This window comes from Lacerta agilis, chromosome 15 (assembly GCF_009819535.1).
Source record: "Lacerta agilis isolate rLacAgi1 chromosome 15, rLacAgi1.pri, whole genome shotgun sequence".
Classification (NCBI taxonomy): domain Eukaryota; kingdom Metazoa; phylum Chordata; class Lepidosauria; order Squamata; family Lacertidae; genus Lacerta; species Lacerta agilis.
Window position 1 is genome coordinate 40707770 of NC_046326.1, and position 23194 is coordinate 40730963.

Below are 23194 nucleotides of genomic sequence, written 5' to 3' on the forward strand. Positions count from 1 at the left end.
CTATTTTATTCCTACCCTTCAAGGATTTGCATTGCAGGTGAGCCTGCACAGCCCCACCTCCCACTGTTCGGAATGAACTAGCTCGGTTTAACAGACGTTCATGGAATGGGTTCAAAATACCTCTGAACAACACTTAAAAGTAGTTTCCATAATTGCTGAGCAAACTGAACACAAATTAAGCTCATTATGGGGTAGAATGTTGAACGGTTTGTAGTTCGTTCTTTCTTACATTAAAAACACACACCCTCTTTCGACTTTGAATCTTAAATATAATAACTGTTGGAGGAAAGAAATTAAAACCACACACGTGTGTGTGTGTTGATGTTTCGTAGTCTTCTTAAAGTATATTTTATACTTCAGCACATCAGCTTGTAACATTCTGAATTATCTTTTTGCCTATGACAATTTAGATGAACTTGAACTGTTAACTGAAGTAAGTTTGTTTTGCAAAGGGATAAAGGTGAAACTGGATTTAATTGCTGGACTTGAACTCATTTTGTTTTTCAAATGGACTTTCCAACCACCCTGCTGCCGCCCCCGAACTTGGTAAGCAGTACTGTGTCTCTGCCCCACTGGGAGAGCTGGTCCTGACCCATGGCACTGTCGTAGACAGCTAGACTTCAGGGACTTTGAAAACTCTGCCAATCTATTGCAAATTACCCAGCAATTGTTCCATAATCCCAATGTACTTTCTGTCCATCCTTGGATTTGAGGAAGGCAAATGTGGGAAACCTCCCCCCCCCCCCCGTTGCTGAACCACAACCCCCATCAGTCCTGTGCATGTCTGCTGTGGCTGATGGAAATTAAAGTTCAGCAACATCTAGAGAGCCAAAGGTTCCCAGTGTGGTGTAGTGGTTAAGAGCGGTAGACTCATAATCTGGTGAACCGGGTTCGCATCCCCGCTCCTCCACATGCAGCTGCTGGGTGACCTTGGGCTAGTCACACTTCTTTGAAGTCTCTCAGCCCCACTCACCTCGTAGAGTGTTTGTTGTGGGGCAGGAAGGGAAAGGAGATTGTGAGCCACTTTGAGACTCCTTCAGGTAGTGATAAAGCGGGATATCAAATCCAAACTCTTCTTCTTCTTCTCCCCCCCCCCCCCAACCTGGTTTGAAAGGGTCGATTCAGCTATTCTAGCTGGGAACAGACAAGCCACCTAAGGAAACGCACACACGGAAGATGGACACAAATTCATAATATTTATATATATATATATATATATATATTTATATATTTTCAATCAAAACACAATTTAAATATGCTTCTTAAGTACATGAATACTTGGGCATGAGACAGTAAGGTGGTGGTACACAGTACCAAAAAACATATACACAGCTTTTTGCTTCTGGCAGACTGACAGGAGTGCCTTGCTAGATCAGATATTGCAACAGGAGGACGATGCCTGCTTCATCCATCAAGGATTTCAAAACGCTGGAGACAAATTGAGGGGGGTCTCCTACGGGGGATTTGGGTTGTGTGTGTGTGTGTGTTTTAAAAAAAAAAACTGTTTCTTTTGCACAGAGTCTTCAGAAAACAAAAGCAAAATGGAATTGAAAAGCAAACAAACTCTCCAAACAGAAAACATTTCAACCGGAGTGAAGACCTAAAGGAAAATATGCACAAACACACGGACACACGGAGTGGACCCATTCCTGAGTACTCTGAATACTCTGGGGAAACTAGTCGCCTGCTGCAGGGATAATGGAAGTCTCCATTCAGGTTGCATGAAGATTGCTTCCTATCCCTAAAGGATTGCAAGGAAATACAAGGACGAAGGCCTGCTGACTCAGAACTGGCAATTTAAAAAAAAAAAAGACTAGGAAAGAGAAAACCTTTTCAGTTCAACAGGAGCATTTGCAAAGCTTAAAAACAAAAAAAACAGGATACCCAGGACACAGAGACCATTCTTTTCTGCTTGCATTTCAGTCCTTGGCAGAACATGCCCATTACAGGGTGAGATGGGCGGGTGTGGAGCCATGTCTTCTCCGAAGCAAGGAATGGGCTTGGCTGATTTAAGGGCCAAAGTGACCATGGAGAATTGGAATTCACGTGCAATCAACGCCCGCTCTCTGTCACTACTTTTTTCCGGGACCGAGACAAATGTGAGAGAAGAGGTCCGGCTGCTACCGTATTCAGAACGCTTCAAGTAAAAGGAAAGGAAGAAAAACTCAAAATGGCTCCGGGACTCTTAAAAGACCGTTCACCGTCAATAGCTCAGCCCTCTCTGACGGGATAAGGCGCCCCGTGCCTTTCTGATTGCAGATTTTTCTCTATAAAAAGAAAGCACAGCTAGGGACCTATGGAGGAGGGAGGGACATGGAAATCTATCCTGCGGTCCTTTTGTTATGAACTGTGCTCCGGTTCCAAGCCGTTTGGAGAAGGAATCCTTTGCAGAGGGAGCTGGCGGACCTTTTGCCAGAAACGTGTCCCTTCGACGGGGAATTTAGGGCGTATGTGCGGGAGAGAAGCAAACTGATTTGCGCTCGATGCAAGGAAGTCTTAGGTTCTCCTTCCCCCAAAAATCTCCTGAAAAAGTTTGTTCTGAAAGGAGGACACACATCAGTTTACAGTGCTTGGTTTCCTGCCGACTCTGTTTCAAAGGAGAAATCGGCCAACACAGTTTTCATTTCCCCTGGAGTGGAGAGAGAAGGAACAGAATCCACTTTATCTTCAGAGGCAGAAAAACCCAATGTCCCCTTGTTTGGAAATGCTGAAGATCATAGCTGCGGGTGTGAGGAGAGAAAGAGAGAGAAAAAGTTGGTTTGATAGTAGAGTGGTGGGTGGAAAAGACACTGGAGACAGAAGTCTCAGGGTTTGCCCCAGACAATGGTTGCTTGGAGCAGTGTTTTTCAACCACTGTTCCGCGGCACACTAGTGTGCCACGAGATGTTGCCTGGTGTGCCGTGGGAAAAATTGAAAAATTACTTTATATATAGTCAATATAGGCACAGAGTTAATTTTTTTAACATTTTCTAATGGTGGTGTGCCTCGTGATTTTTTTCATGAAACAAGTGTGCCTTTGCCCAAAAAAGGTTGAAAAACACTGGCTTGGAGCAGGAGTGAGGACTTCAGCTCCCAGCAGTAAATAAATAAATAAATAAATAAATAAATAAATAAATAAATAAATAAATAATAATAATTTATTTATACCCCACCCACCTGGCTTGGTTTCCCCAGCCACTCTGGGAGGCTCCCAACAGAATATTAAAAACATGATAAAACATAAGACATTAAAAACTTCCCTAAACAGGACTGCCTTCATATGTCTCCTAAAAGTCACATAGTTGTTTATTTCCTTGACATCTGATGGGTGGGCGCCACCACCAAGAAGGCCCTCTGCCTGGTTCCCTGTAACCTCACTTCTCGCAGTGAGGGAACCGCCAAAAGGCCCTCCTTGGAGCTGGACCTCAGTGTCCGGGTTGAACGATGGGAGTGGAGACGCTCCTTCAGGTATACTGGACCAAGGCCATTTAGGGCTTGAAAAGTCAACACCAATACTTTGAATTGTTCTCAGAAACGTACTGGGAGCCATTGTAGGGCTTTCAGGACTGGTGTTATGCCCAATGCTCAAGGATGATGGGAGTTGGAGTCCAGCAACATTCCAGAGGGTCTGCAGACTTCCCCCATCCCTGGCCTAGCAGGAGGCAACTCTTGTGTCCTTAAGGGGATTTGCAGGGAATTAAAATAGCGGCTAGATCTGGGATGGGGAACCTGCAGCCTTTCACAGGCATGCTGGCTGGGGCTGGGAGTTCAAATCTGGAGGACACTGCCTTTGCGAAGGCACAGCCATGAAGAGCATGCAACCAGGGGAACACCCCCTTGTTACCTTTGTAATTTTTTCTACAGCTGGGTCAGGTTGTGCCTGGTGCATGACATCGTTGACAATCATCTTTGCGATCCTCCAGGCCATCTCCTCTTGAGCCTGAAAAGCAGAAGAAGAGTTTGGATTTGATATCCCACTTTTCACTACCTGAAGGAGTCTCAAAGCGGCTAACATTCTCCTTTCCCTTCCTCCCCCGCAACAAACACTCTGTGATGTGGATGGGGCTGAGAGACTTCAGAGAAGTGTGACCAGCCCAAGGTCACCCAGCAGCTGCATGTGGAGGAGTGGAGACACGAACCTGGTTCCCCAGATTACGAGTCTGCCGCTCTTAAACACTACACCACACTGGCTCTTAACCACTACACCACACTGGCAGAAAAGCAGGCAACGCTTGGGCTTAGGAAATACGCAACCCAGAAATGGCAGGGTGGATAAGATATGAACCCACCCACCCTGCAGCTATCGGCTACCAACTACTACTACCTAGGACAGCTGCAATCTTTTTTCCTTCCACCAAACAGTCAAGAGAATCCCAAGTATTCCAAACTTTGCAAGAGGAAATTGTAACATTCATAGAAGCAACCCTGCAGTCTGTGGGAGCTGCCTCAATTACTGATACTTTTCGTTGGTGTTCTGAATTCCTGCCCCCGGCACACAGCACCCACTTCCCTCCGATATCTTCCTTGAAGCCAGCAAAAAACAGAGGGACAGACAAGACACCCACACTCTTGGGATTTCTTCTGTGGCGTCTTAGCAAGAGGCTAGGAGCTCTGAGGGGGGGCCTTACCTCATCTGTGTTTCCTTGCACCCATTTCTTCATTGCTTGTGAAAACATGGACCCTGGATTGGGGGAATGAGAGACAGAAAGGTGACGCAGCTGCAGCAGCAAACAGATGTTATTCCAATAATAAAATGACACTGGCAATTTTCTCTGCCTAGGAACAGCCACAAGTAATAAGGGTGTTAAGAACAACTCTGCTGAATCAGACCAGCAGCCCTGCCTATTTGTGTATTCAGTTTAGGACTCTCTTCCCATGAAACACCCCGAAGTGATTAACAGCAAGAGCAGTTAAAGCACATATGTCTGTCTAAGTCCAGCATTCAACTTCTCAACAAATGAGTTGAGAACAGGCATCATAAATGAAGTTTGATTTTATAGTTTTCACTGATTTTTATTTTCTGTATTGTACTTTTGTGAACAGCTTATACAGACCACTGAAGTTAGTGGTAAATAAATGGTTGCTATAATATATACTGATGAAGGGCAGGTTATACTTTCTTTGATTTAAAAAAAATCTTCACCGGCGAGGCTGCTCCAAAGAGCTGCTTCGAAAAGTGTTTAGGTTGTTTTGGCAACATCCCTTCAAAAGATGCAGGAGAGGACAGTTTACCTTTGGACTTCTTGACGTCGGGCTCCGGCTCGGACTCCCGGATGAACTGGCCCAGGTCGCTCACTCGCCCAAACGTCATTTTTCTGCAGCAGGAGTTGGTGGATGGAAAGAGAGAGAAAGACCGGAGTCATGAGCTGTGGGGAGGAAGAGCCAGCCACAGCACAAGAGACCACCCTCCCTTGGTAGCAGCACCCCCCCCCCCCCCACATTGCCCATCATTTCATCTCAGGATTTTAAACACCTGAACAGGAGTGGGATCAGTGAAATCTCAGGGATACTTCCCACGATGCTATTAACTCAGCAGTGATTTATAATTCTGGCTATGGAAAAGCTTTTTCTTTCTTTCTCTCGTTTTGCAAAACGAGTTAACATCACTATTTAGATTTTACAAACAAGAATAAACTATAAAAGAAAATTAAACAGCCCTCCCCCAACTTTCCAATGCAGAAAGCCATTGCTGAGATATCCATGTCGTACAGGTTAGTATACTAGTGCCTAGATGCTTGAGATGTCATGTGTCTTAAGAAGTTGTCAGGGATCTTCCCAGGTGCTGCTCATGAGTAACTACTAAGCCTCCTTTGAAGAACTGAAGTTATTTATTAAGCAAAGCTATTTACAAGCGGAGCTAGTTTAAAACATGACCGTTCAGTCACTATCAGAATCTGGTAGTACATTCCTTCTGCTACCCCCCCACCCAACACCAGATCTTCGGCACTCTGAAACGATGTCTCCTGGGTCTCCTGCGCTGTGCCTGTGTCGGAAGCTGTGGGCTAGCCTGACTGGTGGTGCTGTGTCTTTCAGCAGTGTCCCGGAGCCCTTACTCCTTTCCCTCGCTTGGAGACGATTCCTGTGATACATTGGAGGAGCAGGAGGAGGAGGAGGAGTCCGTCTGCAAAAGGGCTCCGGGCTCCCTATAGCTTCGTGAGCTGTCTCCCCTTGAAGAGCAGCTTTCCCTGCCCTGCTCCTGAGCAGGGCTTTCTCTCCCCCTCTCCTCATGAGTAGCTGGGCTATTCCTGACAGAAGTCCATGTGAAAAGCTTCCTTTTTAAGATGCCGACTCTGTTCTGGAGAATCTCTTCTCACTCTCTCTCACTCCCATATACCGGTAACTGGTGTTTCTGAACACTCCTCTGCCCACACATTTTTTATTCACTCCATAGCGCCATCTTTGATGTCTGCAGCACCACGAGGTCCGCACCTCACATCTCCAACCCACTCCACAGGGATTTCTGCACCCCTTTTCTCTGCATCTCCCTAGACCCCTTCATTCCCCCCTTTTCTGCTTGTGCATCTTCTTTAGATTTCTTGTGCTTGCACTCACTCGTATTAGTGTGGAGTTCTATAGGAAAAGTACACAAGGCTTTTGCTCTCCCAGCAATTCCCCCCCCCCCCACACACAGGGAAGCCTCAAAAACTGGTGGTAACATCCAACGGTTTTGCATCCAGGAGTGGAAGAAAAATGAAGACTGCTTGCATTGCCCAAATTGTCTTGCCTCGGTAATGGATTGGAGAGCCAATAAACTGAAGCTCAATCCAGTTAAGACTGAAGGGACAGCTAGTGGGCTGGATTAGAGGTTTGTCCTCTTCTCTTGATGGGGTTGCACTCCTTCTGAAGGAGCAGGTATGAAGCTTGGTATTTCTGGATCAACTGGTGGAGCTTGAGGGTCAGGTGGCCTCAGTGGCAAGGAATGCCTTCCAGCAGCGAGGATAGCCGAAGCCTGCTGTCTATGCTCTGGTAACCTCTAGGGTAGATTACAGCTCTAGGGAAAGAATCTGGGTTTTTTTGGAACCGCTTGGGGGAAGCTGCTTTCATCATTGAAGGCCAAAGTCCAAAAATGGCTGGGAATCGCAGCATACTCCCGTTTCCCCACCCTCTGCAGCAAGAGCTCCGGAGGGATCTTACCCAGCGTACGTCCGTTGATACAGAGACTCCGGATCCAGGCTGGCAGCATCGACAATTATTGCTTCGTCAAAGTTTTTCAGGATTTTTATATTAGCCTTTTTGAGGCCAGGCTGCAACAGAATTGCCAGGCATTATTAACTGACCCGGGGAGGAAGAGGAGAAGACGGTGGGGGTGGGGTGGGGGGCGGAAGCAAGACAGAGCTGATGCAGGGGCAGGGAGGAGGAAGATCCAGGTGGGCCCTCCGCAGTCCAGGATGGCTGCCCATTCCCAGAAAAAAAACCCAAAGATGCAGAGGGATGTACACATGGCAGCAACATCCTTTTTTTGTGAAGGCAGCCGCTATAGTGTGGAACTCCCTCCCTGCACCTTGTTGCCAGATGATGCCCACGAAGGGCTTCAAAGAATTACAAAAGTGCATCGCAAATTAACAAGTACAGCAGTACCTTGGTTCTCAAATGCCTTGGTACTCAAACAACTTGGAACCCAAACACTGCAAACCCAGAAATAAGTGTTCCAGTTTGCGAACCTTTTTCAGAAGCCAAACATGCTCCGCTTTGAGTGTTATGCTGAGGTCTGTCTGTTTTTGTTATTTATTTTGCGTTTTTATTTTAGCGTTTCTTTTTTGTTTTGTTTTTGTGACTGTGTGGAACCCAGTTCAGCTACTGATTGATTGATTTGATTGTGTGACTGCAGTACATTGCTTATTGCTTTCATTTAATGGATCAATCATCTAGTTAGTAAAATTCATGTTAAATTGCTATTTTAGGGGTTGTTTTTAAGAGTCTTTGAACAGATTAATCCATTTTCCATTACTTTCTATGGGAAAGTGCGCCTTGGTTTTGGAACGCTTTGGTTTTGGAACGTACTTCTGGAACGGATTAAGTTTGAGAACCAAGGTACCACTGTAACGGCAACTGTACTTTCTGCCACCCTCACCATCCCCTCGCTCAAGCAGTCCATTCTCTCTCTCGGCCTTTGCTAAGGACGGGGGTCAGGGAAGCAGGCTTCCAAGCAAGAGCTGATCAGACCCAAAGGAGGTGGGTGGTGGTTGTTTGTTTGTTTGTTTGGAGAGAGAGAGAGAGAGAGAGAGAGAGAGAGAGAGAGAGAGAGAAGCAGGCCACACACCTGGGAGGAAGAAGCCGTCCCATCCAGGGAGCCCATGTGGGAGTCGTGGTCAGGAGGGCCGCCGTGGCCGTGAACAGTCGGGGCGATGCAGCCGCTGGCAAACTCGTCTCCGCGGACCGAATGGATGAGGTCGTTCAAGTATTTGTAGTAAAGGTTGCTGGAGAGGAAGCTGGGAAGGAAAACCTGGAGGAGAGGGGAGACACCCCAGGGCACATTTAGAACCGGGAGGATGCAGCTCAGGGGGAAGGCGCCTGGCTCTGTAGGCAGAAGGTGTCAGGATCGACCCCCAGCATCTCCAGGGAAGAAAAGGATCAGGGAACAGCAGGTGGGAAAGGCCCGTCTGCCTGAGAACCAGAAGATCTGCTGCCAGGAAGAGCAAAAGAACTTGGGCTTCCAATGCTCCTATTTAAAACCAGTCCTTTATTCAGAACAATGAGGGCTGTAATCTTACTTTATTTCTGGAGGAAAGGCAGGCCTTAGTTCAGCGGTAGAGGACCCACTTTGCTGCAGTTTCAGGCCTGACTTGGCAGATGAACATGCTTGTTTTAAAATCAACACCCAGTTTCAGAGATTTCCCCCCAAAAGATTAAAAAAGAGGGGTTGAGGAGGAGGGCCACTTCCTCACCTTCTCCATGGTGGTCCAGGCTTGCCGTAACGGAGTGGTGAAACAGTTGGGGAGTGGTCCTCCTTCCCTGCAAATATTGGATTCTATCTCCAGTCTGACGGGGTCATCGAATCCTAGAGGATGAGTGGCTTGGAGGGAGAAGTACCTGCGGCCACAGAGGAGGGTGAGGCAGAAAAGAACAAAGGAAGGAAAAAAACAATAATGCTGAGTAGGGCTGGGCGATAACTCATTTTCAATATTGCGATATATCACCAGCTAAACATCATGATATATCAATAATCAGAATATTTGAAATAAGGAACAGTACAGTTTCATCCTTACCTCAGACATTGTGGTAGATTGCAATGTTTAACTGGTGATATTGTGAGGTTCAGCTGCTGATACCACTGCAGTGTTTAGCTGGTGAGTTATCGCAATGTTGAAAACCAGGTATCGTCTAGCCCTTACACGCATTGTGATTTGTGATATATTGCCAGCTCAAATATTATGAAACAATTATCACGATGTGAACTTCAATATATATAGTATATATTCAAGATATAGTAGCATGATAAGCCGAACCAACAGGTTAAAGAACAGTTTCTACCCATGGGCCGTGAGGCCGCTGAATGGAAGACAGCAACATTGCAGCCGATGTTCGGGGTCGGTTGTCGTACGACAGCACATAGAGTGTAACAAGGACTGAGAAATTGGGGGGGGGAGAGGGGGGCTCGTTTTAATCTCACTGTAAACAAGTGGTACAGTGACAATAAAGTATTTCGATTTTCTATTCAAACCGGTTTTGGGTGATATATTGATATATCATCACCCAGCCCTAATGCTGAGGAGGTGAAGTTTCAAAAAAAGTCCGACTCCACAGGTCCCACACCTCTGACCCAATTGTAAAGTCCCCCTTTCACACTCAGGCAGAAGCAAAAGGCCCAATTTGCCAGCTGCTCAATTGCAGCTCAACAACTGCCCCTCTCTTTCTCTCCCAGAGAACAGAAAAGGCCAGCTCTTGTTTCTGTTCCCTGAAGTGGAAGCCATGGGAGTTAACCAAGCGCTCTCTCCCCACTCTCGCCAACCCCGTCCTGATGGGAGTGCTGTTGTAAGGTCCTTGGGTGGTTGCTCATGAGAAAGCAGGCAAAACTCCAGCCGTTTCTTTAGTAGTTTTATTGTGCATACTATGTACAGTGCAGAGCTTAAAAGTCCATGTCTGTATCAACCGTCTGCAGAATCCGGGAGTGGCCCCTTCCGGTTCTGACCCAAACAGAAGAGCTTCGGTATACGAAATCTCCGCCTCCCCTCTTTTCATTTCACCCCTCTGCGTACTTGGGGCGACGGAAGTAGCGTGTGTCCCTCCTCGCCCGCTGAGCAAGAGGAGGGCAGGGTCTCTCCAACATCCCCAGAGCCTTGGCTCTCCAGCTTCTGAGCTGCCTGCCCCTCCCTACTGGAGACCTCGCTGCTCCCTCCGCTGGACAAAGAGGTGCTACTGGTCAGGTAGGGCTGAGGCTCTCTGTAGCATCCCAAGAGCCCTTCCACCACCCTGCGCTGAGCCGGGGACAGTTCCCTGACAGCTGTCAAGTTTCCCCTTCCCGCCCCAGCAGTCACCATGAAGACCAGAAACTTGGAAACATTTTAAGCTTTGAGATTCTCTGGTTCCTGCCTTGCTGTGCCCAAAATATTTAATATCTGCTGTCAGTGAAGGTGAAGGGCTGAGGGTCTGAAGCTTGCTGGGTTAGAAAGCCTTGGTCAAGAGAAGAGAGCCAAGGCGGCTGGCAAATTTCCAGGCATGGGACTCACTTGTCATATAAGATCATGGCGTCGTTCTGGGCCTCCTGCCCGTCGTACTGGCCCTCTTTGGCGGCCAGCTGAGACTGGAAGTTATCCGCCGCCAGCCAGAACTGCAAGATGTTAACGGCATCTTCTTTCTCCATGAACTGGGAAACAAAATTAAAGCAGTGAGCAGGGATATTCTCCCAGCTTCTTCTAGGAGGTAGCTTGCTGCCAGCATCGTTTTAAAGATGTAGAAGCAAGACTTAAGGCAGGGAGGGGAAACTTTTGTCAGCCCAAGGGCCAATTTCAGTTCTGAGCAGCCTTTTGAGGGCCACTTGCTGGGGGTGGTGGGGCAGAGACACAAGGGAGTGGAGGTGGAGCAACAGATGTAGATTTTACCTTTGTGCAATTAGCTAGTTTCTACAGCCACCCAACCCTCTCTGTCCTCTACATAGGGAAGCAAGAGGCATGTTAGAGCTCAAGGGCACATTCCAGCCAGGCAAAACTACTCCAGGAGGGTGAAAGGAAGGGGTGTGGACTGGGAAAAGTTCTAAGGGCCAGAGAGAAAGACCTTTTGGCCTCCTGGTCCTGAGATTGCTCGTCCCTGACTGAGAAGAAGAGTTTGGATTTGATATCCCGCTTTTCACTACCCGAAGGAGTCTCCAAGCGGCTAACATTCTCCTTTCCCTTCCTCCCCCACATCAAACACTCTACGAGGTGAGTGGGGCTGAGAGACTTCAGAGAAGTGTGACTAGCCCAAGGTCACCCAGCAGCTGCATGTGGAGGAGCGGAGACGCGAACCCGGTTCACCAGATTACGAGTCTACCGCTCTTAATCACTACACCACACTGACTGAGGACTCGTCCAGGCTCCTGAAACAGGATTTGCACAACGGAACATCCTTCCGCTTGGCAGAACCAGCACAATCCTTCACCAGGAAGGGTAGGAGAGATATTGTTTTAAAGAAACAAAGAAGGGGCACGTTCCACTGTGCCACCTTCGAAGCCAAAACTGAAGCAATGGAAACCTCGGGACTTGAACCCCAAGCCGACAACCTAGGAAACCTGCTCGGCAGATCCAGGCGAGGGCACAGGAGGGGTGGGGGAGCCGCACAAAAGGGTGCTCAGCAGCAGCCTAGGCTGCAGAGAGAAGAGGCCTCCACTATAAATATACTTGACATCTCTCCAGGGCTTTTTGCAACACTGCTTCTCGACTTCTTGCTTAAAAATAACCACGGCTTTTCAGCAGGTATTTAGCATCTAGGGGTGTTTTTGCACCTTTCTTATGCCGAGTTGACAAGGACTCTATATTGGAGGAGAATGCAAAAAGTGGGGAAAGACAGAAGACTCACACTATCTGATGCAACCTTGCTGCATCTCCTGTTCCCATCGCCTCTGATCGCTGGCTCTGATGGCTGATGGGAGCTGGAGGTCCTCTAGCACCCAGAGGGCCCCAGGGTGGGGATTCGGTGTGGAGGATGATAGCGGAAAGGAAGGATTCAACGTTCCCAGCCCCACCATGGCTTTTACAGGTGGCAGAGGCCCGATGAGTGCCCAAACAGGGCCTGAGGGCAGAAGCCACCTCAGCCTTCCTTCCCTTTCTGAGAAATGGGAGTAAGGTACACCCACAAGGCGGTCGGGGAGGCAAATCCAGCCAAATGGCTCTGGGCCACAGCAGTCATGGGCGGCTGGTCTAACACTTGGCAGAAAGGGGGCGGGCAGAGCTCTTGCCGAGAAGAAAAGGGAGAAGCCATGTCACCTCGGAGAAATAGAAGAGGGCAGATTCGCAGAAGAGGATGTCGGCCAGGTAGACAGTCCCACTGGTCAGCACCTCAATCTGGTATTTGCAGAAGTGGTGGCTCCGCAAGAATTCGCTAAAGTGCCTGTCCGAGGGGGAGGGGGACACAGAGAGGGGATCTCATTAGGAACAGGGAGGAGGAGGAAGAAGAGACTCCAGCTCAGCAGTGTGCAAGGCACCAAGGTGCACAGGAGGCTGGCTGGGTAGGATCAAGGCTGAAGTGCTGGGACTGGAGCCCAGAGGGTCTGGGGTACAGCCCTGGTGCCTCCCCCCGCCCCGAATTCCAAATCCCACAGTTGGATCCAAAGGGGAGGCTGACAAGGGAGCTCAGTCAGTGCAGTGAGGAAGCCTTAGAAGCAGGCCAGATGCTGGCTGAGCCCCATCTCAAAGCCCCCAGGGAAGATCTGCTCTCTGGTCTGACCAACGGAGGGCTGCTGGGGGCTCCTTCAACCCCAAGACCGCGCCCCCCCCTCGCCAGCTCTGCCCAGGGGCTTCTGCTTGGCTGCCCCCACCTGGGAAGAGAAGTCAAGTGCTCAGAATACAAAGCACCCTACACTTCTTATTCTTATTCAAAAACAGGGTCAACTTACTCTTGTTCCATGGCATTAAACACTATCGACTGTGCCAAGACGAAGCAGTTTGGGTCCACCTGTCCGTCTTCCCCACAAATCTTGCTGTAAGGTCAGCAGATCACATATCAAAGTTAGTGGCACTGTATGCATTCTGCAGTACGGATAGACAGTGCAGAAATTTATTAGTTGTGCATATCTATGGCAGAAATATAGAAGCAGTTGGAATACTTTTATCTATCATCATCATCATCATCATTAATTTATATCATCCCACTGTTTCCCCAGAACCCAGGACTTGAGGCAGCTCACAAAAATTAAAAACTAGCATGGATAAAACACAGATAGCTAAAACCACAGGAAGGATAATAGACGATAATTAACTACTGAACTATTTAGAATTAAACTGCAACGGAATGAGAATGACGTAAAAACCAATCTGTTAAAATACAGATAGTAAAAACAGAGGAGCCCTATTGAAAGCGCTTCTTTCAGTTCTGCAAAGCCTATGGGAATAAAACAGTCTTCACTTGCCAGCAGGACAACAAAGAAGGAGCCAGTCTGGCTTTTCTGGGGAGGGAGTTCCAAAGCCTGGGAGCAGCCACTGAGAAGGCCCTCTCCCGCGTCCTCACCAAACAGGTCTGTGAGGGTGGAGGGACTGAGAAAAGGGACTCCCCCAAAGCTCTCAGAGCCTGGGTGGGTTCGTATGGGAGAATCTGGTCCTTCAGATAGCCTGGGCCCAAATCATAATAAGGGTTGGACTATGGCTTGCAACCTCTCTAAAAGAAATCCCTGGGGCTTGTCTCTCAGGAGCAATGAGATCACCATTTCTGAGGAAGACACACATGCCTGCTCCTTACCCACTATATCGTTTCTCATCAGCTCTGTGATTGGTATGGGTTTAGCAGCATCGGGAGAGATATATTTGGTAAAAATTGTAACTGCATCCTGTTCTATACCTAAAAAGAAAGGGGGGGGGGGAAACAAGAGTGAAGGCAGTGGCATGATAAACACGAAGTGTGACTGGATAGCAGTTGGACCAGCAAGCTCCTTTCCCCCCTTAGAAATGGTTACTCAACATAGGAAGCTGCCTTGCACTGAGTCAGATCGCCGAGTTCATCTTCCTCAATATGTTTACACCGACTGGCAGCAGCAGCAACTCCTCTCCAGGTCTTCAGGCATGGGCTCTTTCCCAGCCTTTACCTGGAGAAGCTGGGGGTCGAACCAGGAACTTTCTGCATGCAGTTTTTTTGTACTCTTCCCCTAAAAGCAAAGTAAGGATCTAGTCCTCAAGGTTCAGAATAAAATCATTGGCCTCTCCGGCTCATTACTGTCTGCACCGACTGGCAACAGCTCTCCAGGGTTTAAGAGAAGGAAGTTAAGAGCTGCACAGCTGGGTCTTGTGCACCTGGCTGGAATTTTGGATTGGCAGTTTGGAAACAGCAAACACCCCCATGTTGCATGGCAAGCTGGCTTTCCAAGTTAAGGAGCCTTTCAGAAGTGGTTAGGGATACCATCCCTTTCTAAAAACTACGGTCAGCAAACTTCCTGGATTACCACACAGTTTTCTCCCTCTATTGTTTCTACTGGTAGCTGCTCCTTGGGGCATGGGCCTATTGGTCTTACTTCTTATTCTTTAAATGCAGGAACCTATGGCTCTCTAGGTATTACTTATTTACACCGATTCAAAGCATTTATGCCCCCCCTCTTTAGTTAGAAAGGCTCTCAGAGCAGCTCACAGGCCAATGAAAAGCAATGCAGTCCCCAGCGTACAATTTGGAAAAGACCTGGCGCAAAAGGAAAAGGGGGTGGGGAAGGAAGAGAAAAATAATCAAAGCACTCCTCAGCTTAGCAGCTTTCCTTCCATACAGCGTCACTATCATTTCCCAGCAGGACAGTGACTAGATATTTCTGCACCCTGAGCAATTTGTGTACAGATCCAGAAGATATACCGGCATTCACAGCCAGGAAGCACTTACTTTTCATGAGTTTTCCTGACAAGTCCTTTAGTGCAAAGGAGGGACTGTTTCTATTGGATACGGAGACTTTGGAAGGGTCTTGAGGTTCGTCCGGAGCAGGACAGTCCTCTGCTCCAGACTCCCCAAGCCCGAGACGGGCCTTGCCAGCAGCAGCACCTTGGCAAAGCAGCAAACGGTTATGAAGGCTCAGCGCCTGGCCATTCAGTTCGGTGGCCGGCAGCCTAGCAGGCAAGGGCTGGGCCGGACCACAGTCCTCCAGGCGCCTGCTGAGCAACTCGGAGGAAGACGATGCCGATGCGGCGTTCTCCAGCTGCTTGGAGGAAGGGGAGACCGGCTCAGCCAAGGAGCTGTGCTTGACGGTGTTCAGGCTGTGTGCTCTGATGCGGGACCACGTGGTGGAGTGGAAGCTCTCCGCCTCCAGCCAGAACCGGACCAGGTGCTCCATTCGGCGCAGCTCCATGAACTGGATGAAATAGGGGAGGCCGACGGCGTCCCGGAGGACTTGCTCAAGCGTCTTGGAAAGGCTGGATTTGGTCTCTTGAGCCTGATAATCCAGACAGGATCGGCCTAAAGGAGGCGGCGGGGGGATAGAAAAGAAAGATGCTTCTAGGTCAGAGGCTGGGTGCGGGGGGGGGGGGGGAGAGACTTATGGTGCATTACCATTGTATCTACCCTTCATCCTAATGTCCCAGGGTGGGTTACAACATTAAAAGTCAATATTAAAAAACAGTTTAAAACAACTTACAATCATAAAAATAAGATGGGTGCTAAGAATAAACACCTCAAGTGTCAAAGAAGGAGGCCCTTTGGCAGCCCCCACCCCCCAGCTTCAGTGGGTGATGAAACAACCAAGAAGGCCCCCTCTGTTGATCTTGGCACCTGGCAGGGCCTATAGGGATAACAGATCTCGGACCATCACTGTGCTGGGCTGCTATACATCAAGCCTCACCACAACCTGCAGAGGATTTGAACCACAACTCCCATCAGCCCCAGCCAGCAAGGCCATATACATTGTAGTCCAGAACATCTGGAGGGCACCATGTTGGCAAAGGCTGCTTGGCAGAGTTAAAGGGCAGCTCTGAAATGGAGCCACCTGCCCCTGCTGCTTGCTTACAAATAAAACCACTTCAGTCTGCCAAGTGGTTTGTTTTTTTAGTGGACACACCACCTGATGTAAAATGAGGAATTAGGGCTATCACTGCTAAATAACCAAAATGTGTACAATTAACTGACTTTTAATCAATTGACTAAATTGGCACCTGAGTAAAAACTGTAAGCAAAAAATACATTCCCCTCTTTCTTTCTCTGTGCATGTCAGAGATAGGGGAAAGTCCCTTCTGAAATAGAGGCTGCCATTTGCAGATTCTAGAGGTATTTGTGGTAACAAAGTATAATTTGTTTTTAAAGAATCTGTAAAGGTAAAGGTAAAGGGACCCCTGACCATTAGGTCCAGTGGCGGACGACTCTGGGGTTGTGGCGCTCATCTCGCTTTACTGGCCGAGGGAGCTGGCATACAGCTTCCAGGTCATGTGGCCGGCATGACTAAGCTGCTTCTGGCAAACCAGAGCAGCGCACGGAAACGCCGTTTACCTTCCCGCCGGAGCAGTCCCTATTTATCTACTTGCACTTTGACGTGCTTTCAAACTGCTAGGTTGGCAGGAGCAGGGACTGAGCAACGGGAGCTCACCCCGTCATTGCGGGGATTCGAACCGCCGACCTTCTGATCAGCCCTTGCCAACTGCAGCCAAATCAACCACCTACAGCTGGAATGGCTGGAACTATACAACTCTGCTACCCCTGAGCATTGGGGGCTGCGGCTGAGGAGAGATGGCAGCCCGAGAACATGTGAAAGGCCACAGGTTCCCCATTCCATGCCAAGGAAAGGTGCGCCTGCCCTCCAGATGGACGAAGGAAGAAGCCACAGCTTACCAAGGTCTCCAAAGTGCGCAGCCTCCATGTGGCTGGGCTGCTTTTTAAGAGCCGCTGTGCGGCTGCTCGAGGACTCCATGTTGGCAGAGATGGCGTTGATGGCCACGTGGCTTGGTCCAGCAGCCTCCAGCAAGGCATGGTTCCGGGTGCTTCTCTGTGGGGAATGTACTGGCACTGCAGCTGGAAGAGGAAGGAAAAGGGGAGGAAAAGGAAGGAACTGGGTTGCTGGGGGTTTTTTTTGGGCCATGTCAGGACACCTTGCTCAGCATTGTGCCAAGAGCCCACCCCAAACTACGTCCCCGTGGTTTAAATCAGAGATGTGGAACCTGTAGCCCTCCAGATATTGTTGAGTCCAGCTCCCATCATCCCATAACTTTGGTCGTGCCGGACAGGACTGATGAGAGCTGGATCCAAAAATTTCTGGGCAGCCTGGTTTGAGCAAATGCTAGTTAACACACAGTATGGAAACCAGTATCTTCAATGCACAGAAGAAGTGCTTCTTGAGTCAGGCTGCAATGCACATAATTGCTTAATGCAGGAATGGCTGACTTTGATGCAAAGTATGAAAAAAATGCTTTAGATAATGAGCATATAAGCAAGCCAACCACCTCAGGGGTCAGGTGGGGAGCAAACTGTTGCAGCTGGGAGAGTCAGGCCCCAAAGAACCCACTGTGAACATGCCCTGATGCAAGTCACAAGGACCTCCAGGAGTGGGGGAAATGAGACCCAGGGACCAAACGCAGCCCTTGAGACTCGCCCTCCTTTGCACCCTTCTTGGGTGCTTTTGCCTGCCTGGGAGAGAGTGTCCTTCCACTCTGAAAATGCTTCTCTGCTTGCTTGGATGGAGGAGAGAGGGGGGGGATGTTTTGAGTGTGTGCAGAAACTAGCCTACTGTACAAAGCTCCTAATTTATTTTGTTGCTCTGCCCACTTTTGCCTCTGGCATCCCACCTGACCAGCATGCGGCCCCTGGAAGCGAGAGCAGAGGCAAATGCGGCCCTCAGGCTGCAAAATGCTCCCAACCCCTGCTGTAGTTAAGGCAGAGAGTGAAATTAGCAAGGCAACTGGAATGTTTTAACAGGCAGAAGGGGAGCACATTAAGGTTGTGCCCATTTGACAAAGATAAGCAACAGAAGCAGACGAAATACTGTTCGGCTCAGCTCCACCCTCCTGTCCCCGACAGCAAAGCCACACACACACACACACACACACACACACACACACAACACACAGATTGCTTGCGGAAAGCAGTAAAAAGGCTGTGCTGATGACACAGAATCACTGAAAAATAGAAAGAGGCCCCGGATAACGGGGCTTAGGGTACCCAATTAAGGCTAATCCTCCTAATCTTTGAGGATTACCAACATTTTGAAGGAACTCAATGCTGACTAAACACAAAATGACGGGAATTTTCGGTACCAGAGAGCGGGAAGAGCTTTAAGTTCCAATGTGATTTGAGAAGCCGGGCAAAGGAGCCTTCTTGCTGAACATTGTTTGGCACCGCAATGGGTCCCGATTCTGCAAAACGCTGCGCCAAGGGGGAGGGGAATAGGAATTCCTGAGGCGTTTATTCAGGGTAGTTTGCTGGGGACCTGAATCCAGCCCTGAAGCAATTTACAAAGGCCACTTCAGCTTTTGCGGTAAGAAGATTGCCCATTGCTACACGCTTGTAAATTCCAAGGAATAGCATGCTCCGGTTTTTTTTTATTACAGGATCGAAAGAGATGAAAAGCGACGCAGAATATAGATGTCATATTTCTATGTCTGTGTTCTATGCAGGTAGGAGAGGTGTCAGTTCCGGAGGGCGCTCGCAAATGCTTGCGGGTGCTGGCATCAGGCCTGGGATCCAGAGCCAGGGAAGTCTTAGTGCCAAAATTTACTGTAGAGTCTGCCCATTTGAAGTTGTTTGCATGCGGCACACTCTTCTGGCGCTCAGGCAACTCAACCTCTGCCTGCCAGATCTTTTGGACCACTGCTCCCGTCAGCTCAAGCATCAGACTACCACGTCGGATGGCAGCTGATGGGAACTATAGTTCAAATCTGCACGGAGGGGAAGGCTAGCTTGGGGATTGGGTAGCCTCAAAGGAGAGAGGCAGGTCCACCCCTGCTATACAACCCTCTTGCTAAGATCAGGTGGGTACCTTCACTATTTCCAATGCCTGCTAAATGAGTCTGTTTTAGACAAGCCTACCCAGACATGGAGCTTATTGTGCCGACTTGGTCTTAAACTCTCTCCTATTCTGACATCTTATTATGTCTGTTTGCTTTTAAGTCTGTTGGTTTTATTAGTGTTTTCTTATAAATATTTTATAGTACTTCATGTAACACTACTGAAAGAGATTTCCTCCCCCCCCCATTAAGCAGTATATAAATTTGGTTACATAAAGAAAGATAAGGCTATTCCATATAGAACTCCCTGTCTTCCCTCCCCCGACCCTGCAATAAACTAACCTGGATACCCCTCTAGACACTGGGATCTAGTTGACTGGGCCTAGTTGACATCACCCTTCCTCCTCTTCAGAATTCGAGAAACGGGCACTTACCTTTAATTGCTTTTACTTCGGTTACCTTCTCGTGCTCTTTGCCCTTCACTGCAAGACAAAAGAACATGCAGAGAATGAGGCCCAGTCGCTTTCGCAGAAAAGTCAAGTCTGCCCTTCGGGGAAGGATGCTGAGTCTTCCAAGCTGTCCCAGAATGTGTCAAGGCGCTGGCTCATTTAGCCAAGCGTTGTCTGAGTGGCACTGGCTTCCCAAGGTCCTAGGTTGGGGACCTCCAGATGCTGCTGGATTTCCAACTCCCATCATCCTTGACCATGACCGTGCTGGCTGGGCCTGATGGGAATTGGGAGTTCAGCAGCATCAAAATAGTAGGTACCTGGTCAGGAAAGCCTGGTCCAGATTGTGCATATTAAGCAGGGAGATGGGCGGTCCTCCTGGCAGAACGCTGGAATCAACGGCCTTTTGGTCCCTTCCTAGATTCAATACAGTCAAACCTTGGTTGTCGAACATAATCTGTTCCGGAAGACCGTTTGACTTCTAAAACGTTCAACAACCGAGGATCAAAGGGCGGTTGGCAAAGTCAATGAAGAAAAAAAGAAAGAAACTCCCTGGAAGCCGTTCATCTTCTGAAAATCAATCGAAAACTGGAGCAGTTACTTCTGGGTTTTCGGCATTCAGGAGCCGAAACATTCCAAAACAGAGGCGTTCGGGAGCCAGTTTGATTATACTAAGTAAAAGAAAATAGTAAAGAGCCCAACTCCAGTCTTTTGTGGTGCCCCCCCCACCCATGTTTTGGACTACAACTCCCATCAGCAGTCTGGCCTATCCTTATTTAGAAATGTGCCCTGTTTTACTACAGCTTTCCTCTTTCAAAAAGCCTTCTAAGTGCAGATTTGTATCACATTTCATATCTGTATTGGATTTGAAACCGGTTTTACAGGTGTAAAAGTTGTTGGTTTTTAATTGTTTTATATATAAATGTTTATTCTTTTATCTTTTTCAATTGTCTTACAATGAGAAGATCATCACCTTTCCCCCACCATTAAATAACCGAGGGAGCAGGGAAGGAGAAAAAAAATAAAACAGTTACTGTCCTGAGATTATACCAGTGTATAAGCAGAATTAAACGTCTGAAATGCTTCCGGCACATTTTCTCCCTTATCCTCACAACAGCCCTGCAAGGCGCCTGTCACAAATTGCCGGGAGAGAGTAGGATATAGAAGAATAAGGGCATGCGTACTGTCACCTGACAACTTCAGATCTCCCTTCAGTCACAATGCAGAGATGTGCCAAATTGCAGCTCCTTCTCCTTGCCACTCAGCAACTCCCGTTCTTGTGTAAGTGAACAGCATCTTTCATTCACAAAGCTCAGAACCTCGTCTACTCTCTCCTTCAACACACACCACTTTGTCCTTTGAACATTTCAATGCATGCGCTTCTCAGATGAATGGAGCACAGCTAGCGGTACTGAAGCGATGTTTTGCAGAGCAGCTGGTGATAATTGCCTCCACGGAAAATAGGCATGAGCCAAACAATGTGAAAACAGGCAAGCAAGATAATTGCCTCAAAAGGAAGAGTTACAATAATTAGCCAAATGAAAATATTTGCTGCTGCCTTATTTGGTGGCGGAAAGGAGGTATCCTTCAGAAGTTCAATAACTTAATCTTTAATACATCCAATCTGAGCCTTGGTCCGAAACAGGAGACTTTAAGATAGGAGAAGTAAGCTCATCCACACACAGTCTGAGAAGCGCAAGGATTTCTCAGGCAATGAGTTAACAAGACTGGCTCTCTAGCGAAAGGAAATTCGCTAATTTTTACAAGACCCTCTGAAGTACTGGCTGTGTTCATTTTATAAACTGGTACAGACACTTTCTTGCCATTTGGACTCAAAAGGAGGAAGGCTGCTGTGCTTGACGCAGGGCTCACGGTTACTCCCTTCCCTCGCCATAACATAGGAAGCTGAGTTATCCTGAGTCAAACCATTGGTCCATCTAGCTCATTATCGTCTACACTGACTGGCAGCAGCTGCCCATGGTTTCAGGCAGGGAATCTCTCCCAGCTGTACCTGGAAATGCTGGAAACTGAACCTGGAGCTTCTGCATGCAAAGCAGATGCTCTGACACAAAGCCCCAATTCACGCGTGCTTCAGCAATGTCGTTGCCATGCGTTTCCCACATAAGCAGGAGACAGGAAGCTGCACAGGAAAAAACACCTAAATATGTATGTTGTGTATTAAATAAGTCGGCAAAGTCACCGGCCTTTGCTGGTTCTTACTAGCTGCCTGACTGCAGGCACACATTGTTAGCCATTTGTAGCTGTAGAGACACAACTCTGCCTAGTTACCTGGAGGGGTCTGATAATCACCACAGGCTACCAGACAAACAGTGTTAGAAACTGAGATATGGAAGCTAGGAGCTAAACGGCACCTTAAACCGAGGTTATGGTCACAACAATGGAATGTCTAGGGGTGCATTTATAACAAGAATACAAAGCTGAAAATGAACTGCAGCTAAAATAGTATGTTCATTTTTCACATGGTCTAGTCGTTCCCCTGCCCACCCCCCTAATATTCTTAAGAGGGTCTCTTCTCCAGTCTTCAGAGAACAGCTGGAAGTGGGGAAGCAGAAAAAGGTCCTCCTTTCCTTCCAGTCTGCAGTTTTAATCTGAAATCTTAGGCACAGTACTGTACCCAGAGCTCAGAAACTGTTTGCGCTAATGAAATTCCCTGTCACAAAATGTGCCTAGAACAATGGGAGTTTCGAACACTGCAGACAAGGGACTGTGGGTGAGCCTTGTGTTGCGAGGGGAAGGGAAATAACTTGATACGGGCCTGCAGTTTTCACTGGCAGACCCATTTTGAGTGTGGCATTTCAGCATGATATTCTCTTACCAGGCTGAATTCTTTAAGTGAAGGAGTAAGCAAACTTGTGAATCCCACAGACTCCTTTTGTAGGCTAGCCTCCCCATACCTGGTGCCCTCCAGGTGTTTTGAGCTATAACTCCCACAGGCCTAGCTGGGGCTGAAGGGAGTTGTTGCCTTAAATATTCGGTTTGATCAGCTGGCCTCAGAAATGCACATTGTGGGTATTTGGAAATATCTTCATGCGCTGGAAATATCACATGTTTGGCCCTTGGCAATCAGTGGCATCACAGGAAATACGTAAAAGGCCTCTCTGGCCTCGGTGCATTTACACCTCCACACTATCTTGTGAGTTCCACCTTGTTAAAATAACTGGAATGCTTGTTCATCCAGCAGGCAGCTTACTCACTCTCTTGATTCTCAGTGGCCCAGTTTGGTAAGCTGCAACCTCCCGCTGAAAGAGGACAAGCAAGGCTGACAGGCGCATCCTTGCTGTATGAAATGCAGCCCTTTCACAGAGCTTTGCATAATTCATCGGTAAGTGCAGACTTGTACAGCCAGCTTAAAGGAGGAGGCAGGTCTAGGGAATAGATTTTGCAAGTATGCATGAAATTCAAAACATTTACTGCCACTCAGGCCAAGTTTGAACTAGGTGCCATCCAGAGCAAGGACTGCATTTCTATCAACTTCCTTTAATTGCTGTGGTTGTTTCAGATTGCCTTCAAAGGGTGATCTGAAACAAACACTAAGAGAACCAGTGTGGTGTAGCCTTTAAGACCTGGGTTCAAATCCTCACTAAGCCATGAAGCTCACTGGGTGACCTTGGGCAGGTCACTTTCTCTCTCAGCCTGACCAACCTCACAGGGCTGTTGTGACGACGAAAGAGGAGCTGCTTTATACTGAGTCGGATCACTGGCCTACTTAGCTCAGGATTGTCTGCA

At 48.1% G+C, this 23194-nt stretch overlaps 1 protein-coding gene across 1 annotated transcript in view; it reads right to left on the bottom strand.

The window, feature by feature from the left end:
• Positions 1-1499: 1499 nt before the first annotated feature.
• AKAP10 (A-kinase anchoring protein 10) overlaps positions 1500-23194 on the bottom strand; it is a 29440-nt gene continuing 7745 nt past the window's right edge. The window contains exons 2-15 of the mRNA XM_033171673.1: positions 19436-19483; positions 16894-17073; positions 14965-15531; positions 13829-13944; positions 13007-13086; positions 12378-12501; positions 10647-10783; positions 8865-9009; positions 8240-8422; positions 7114-7223; positions 5212-5294; positions 4608-4660; positions 3824-3919; positions 1500-2720 (exon numbers count right to left, since the gene is read on the bottom strand). Of these exons, the coding sequence (XP_033027564.1) occupies positions 2715-2720; positions 3824-3919; positions 4608-4660; positions 5212-5294; positions 7114-7223; positions 8240-8422; positions 8865-9009; positions 10647-10783; positions 12378-12501; positions 13007-13086; positions 13829-13944; positions 14965-15531; positions 16894-17073; positions 19436-19483 (1928 nt within the window). The 3' untranslated portion in view covers positions 1500-2714. The remainder of the gene's footprint in view (positions 2721-3823; positions 3920-4607; positions 4661-5211; positions 5295-7113; positions 7224-8239; positions 8423-8864; positions 9010-10646; positions 10784-12377; positions 12502-13006; positions 13087-13828; positions 13945-14964; positions 15532-16893; positions 17074-19435; positions 19484-23194) is intronic.